The sequence below is a fragment of the Populus euphratica genome, unplaced genomic scaffold (genome assembly GCF_000495115.2).
Source record: "Populus euphratica unplaced genomic scaffold, PopEup_1.0 scaffold464.1, whole genome shotgun sequence".
In the NCBI taxonomy this organism is placed as follows: domain Eukaryota; kingdom Viridiplantae; phylum Streptophyta; class Magnoliopsida; order Malpighiales; family Salicaceae; genus Populus; species Populus euphratica.
In genome coordinates, this window is record NW_011500187.1 from 97259 (window position 1) to 100676 (window position 3418).

At 44.0% G+C, this 3418-nt stretch overlaps 3 protein-coding genes across 3 annotated transcripts in view; 2 read left to right on the forward strand and 1 right to left on the reverse strand.

Moving 5' to 3' along the window:
* Positions 1 to 3418, forward strand: part of LOC105111650 (receptor-like protein 12) — a 34104-nt gene that overhangs the window by 19011 nt on the left and 11675 nt on the right. The window lies entirely within an intron of this gene.
* Positions 376 to 3418, forward strand: part of LOC105111648 (receptor-like protein 12) — a 14435-nt gene continuing 11392 nt past the window's right edge. The window contains exon 1 of the mRNA XM_011007072.1: positions 376 to 384. The gene's annotated coding sequence lies outside the window, so the exon portion shown is untranslated. The remainder of the gene's footprint in view (positions 385 to 3418) is intronic.
* LOC105111649 (uncharacterized) overlaps positions 2263 to 3418 on the reverse strand; it is a 3173-nt gene continuing 2017 nt past the window's right edge. The window contains exon 2 of the mRNA XM_011007073.1: positions 2263 to 2866. Within this exon, the coding sequence (XP_011005375.1) occupies positions 2302 to 2847 (546 nt within the window). The 5' untranslated portion in view covers positions 2848 to 2866 and the 3' untranslated portion in view covers positions 2263 to 2301. The remainder of the gene's footprint in view (positions 2867 to 3418) is intronic.

A 3418-nucleotide genomic window follows, 5' to 3' on the forward strand; every position in this document is an offset into this window, starting at 1 on the left:
CACCCAATTCCTTGATGAATCTGTCTTCTTCTTTGTCGTCACTCATACTCCGTTCCTGTGGACTGCAAGGAAAATTCCCATCCTCAATGAGAAAATTTAAGCACCTCCAGCAGTTGGATCTTCGAAAAAACAATCTTACAGGTTCAATTCCAGATGATCTTGGGCAACTCACTGAGTTGGTTTCAATTGATCTCTCTTTCAATGACTATTTGAGTGTAGAACCAAGTTCTTTTGACAAGATTATTCAAAACCTAACCAAGCTAAGAAATCTCCGTTTGGGTAGTGTAAATATGTCTTTGGTCACGCCTAATTCCTTGGCGAATCTGTCCTCATCCTTGTCACCTCTAGCCCTTTGGGGTTGTGGATTGAAAGGGAAGTTCCCAGGTAACATCTTTCTCCTACCAAACCTTGAAGTGCCTGATTTGTCTAACAACAATGACCTCACTGGCTCTTTTCCTTCATTCAATGTGAGTGATGGCCTCCGGTTATTGGCTCTTACTCTTACGAAAATTTCAGTTTCTTTAGAAAATGACTTCTTCATAAATCTAAAGTTGTTGGAAGTTCTGGTTCTTAGAGAATGTAATATCATAAGGTCAAATCTAACCCTGATTGGTCATCTCACACAGCTCACTCGTTTAGACCTCATAGGTTGCAATTCGGGCGGTCAGATTCCATCATCACTTAGAAATCTTGTGCAACTTCAAATCTTATATCTCGATGGCTGTAATTTTTCAGGTAGGATTCCAGAATTTTTAGGTAACCTGACCCTCCTTGAAGTATTAGGTTTAGCGAGTAATCAACTTTTAGGACCTATCCCTTCTCAAATAAATACTCTTTCATTAAGATTGCTTGATTTGAGATACAACCACTTGCATGGTCCAATCCCAAGTTCAATTTTCAAACAAGAGAACCTGGAAGCCCTTGCTCTTTCCAACAATAAATTAACAGGTGAAATTTCTTCTTCTATTTGCAAGCTTAAATTCCTCAGATTCCTTGATTTGTCCCAAAACAACTTCAGTGGTTTTATACCACAATGTTTAGGGAACTTTAGCAACTCTCTCTCAGTTTTGAATCTTGGCATGAATAATCTTCAAGGCACCATCTTTTTACCATTTTCAAAAGGGAATAACTTGGAATATCTCAACATAAATGGCAATCAATTGGAAGGGAAAATACCATTGTCTATCATCAACTGTACAATGCTGCAAGTTCTTGATCTTGGCAACAATAAGATTGAGGATACATTCCCCTATTTCCTTGAAATGCTTCCAGAGCTGCATGTTCTTGTCCTAAAGTCCAATAAGCTCCAGGGTTTTTGAATGGTCGGATTGGTAATAATTCCTTCTCGAAATTATGGATTTTGGACATCTCCAGCAATAATTTAAGTGGATCATTGCCAACATGGTATTTCAATAGTTTTGAAGCAATGATGGTCTATGATCAAAATTCATTTTACATGATGGGAAGAATTAAATACTTTGACTATGCCTATGCCTATTACATTGAAGTGACATGGAAAGTGTCACGGGGTTAAATTTTTCGCTACGCGAATAAACCCGTGCGGCAGCCTAGTCCCTCGCTAGACTCAGCCTTCCCTCGTTTATCCACTCGTGTTTGCCTATTAACTAAGTGTTTTCCCTCACCCGAGAGGTTTCCCCACTTTCCCATGTTAAAGACAAGCGGAATACACAAGTAGAATTGCTCTTAACCAAGCACACCGAGAATACAAGAATACCTCTCAACCTTTATTTATCTCATCAACAAAGGATTACACAACGTGTGCTATGCACAGAATTCACATGCTACACCAACAAGTTTACATACGTTATTTCCTCTCTATGCATTCTATTCTCTATGTATTCTCCCTATACAACAAAGAATTACCATCACCATTTATAGCCAAGTATGTGAGCTACAGGGCACCTCCATGATCCCCATATTTCAGGACATAATAGGTACTTACTCCCCCATGATCCCCATGATCATTTGTGGCTCACCCATATCCCTATTTCCAGGATATAGTGGAGAACTTCCTCCCCCATGTGCTTCATGATTCTAGCAACTTGGAAACACCCCAGTTATGCTCCCACTTTCTGCATGCTTGCCTGGCAGCTCCATTTGCCAGCTCTAGCTTCATCTGCTGCTAAATCACCCACATGCCTTGGACAGTCCATCGTCCAAGTTTTAGATCTTGCTAAGTCAAGCCCCTGACTTGCGCAAGCTCTTGTGCGCTGCTGAGGGCGCACCCTGGGTACAGTTGCCAAATACTGCGATGCCAAATCCGCATCTGCGTGCAGACCCCTATGTCTGCGCTGCCGAATGCACATCTACGTGCAGGCTGCCCAATCTTGCACTGCCCAATTCGCTTCTGCGTGCAGACCCCAAATCCTGCGCTGCCGAATTCACAACTGCGTGCAGGCCCCAATCTTGCATTGCCAAATTCGCTTCTGCGTGCAGGCCCCAATTCCTGCGCTGCCGAATTCGCATCTGCGTGCAGGCCCCAATTCCTTCGCTGCCGAATTCACAACTGCGTGCAGGCCCCAATGTCTGCACTGCCGCATTCACATCTGCGTGCAAGCTAGCCAAATCTTGCGCTGCCGAATTCCCATCTGCGCGCAAGCTCCTAGTGTCTGCGCTGCTGAATTCCTTGACAGCCCCAATTCTCGTCCGCCCATATCCCAGACGAGTTTTCCTGTCTCGCTTGGACATTCCATCGCCAAGCCCATAGACATCACCAATCTGTGCTGCCGCATTCCTCGACAGCCCCAGTTCTCGCCAGCCTATGCCCCTGACGAGTTTCCTTGTCTGGCTTGAACATTCCATCGCCAAGCCTATGTTTGTCAACATCCTGCGCTACCCCGCATTTCTCGACAGCCCCAGTTCTCGCCAGCCTATGCCATTGACGAGTCTTCCATTCTGGCTTGGACATTCCATCGTCAAGCCCAGCAATCTGTGCTGCCGATGTTTCGCTTGACAAACTTATAGCCGCATAAATCTGCGCTGCTCATTTATCCCATCGTTGGCATGGCTGCCAGCACCCTTAGGCCTGGTATTGGACAGCATGCCTTAGGTGTGCACCCCGTGCACATTTAACACTGTAACAGAAAGGGTTTGATCAATATTTCCCGAAAATCCAAAGCATTCTTAGAATACTTGATTTGTCAAACAACAATTTCATCGGAGAGATTCCGAAGGAGATCGGAAAGCTTAAAACAGTTCAACAACTCAACCTCTCTCATAATTCCCTTACAGGTCAAATTCAATCATCATTAGGAATGTTTACCAATCTGGAATCATTAGATCTATCTTCAAATTTTCTTACTGGAAGGATTCCAGTACAGTTGGCAGATCTAACATTTCTTGCAGTCTTAAACCTTTCACATAACCGGCTTGAGGGGATAACCGGCTTGAGGGGCCC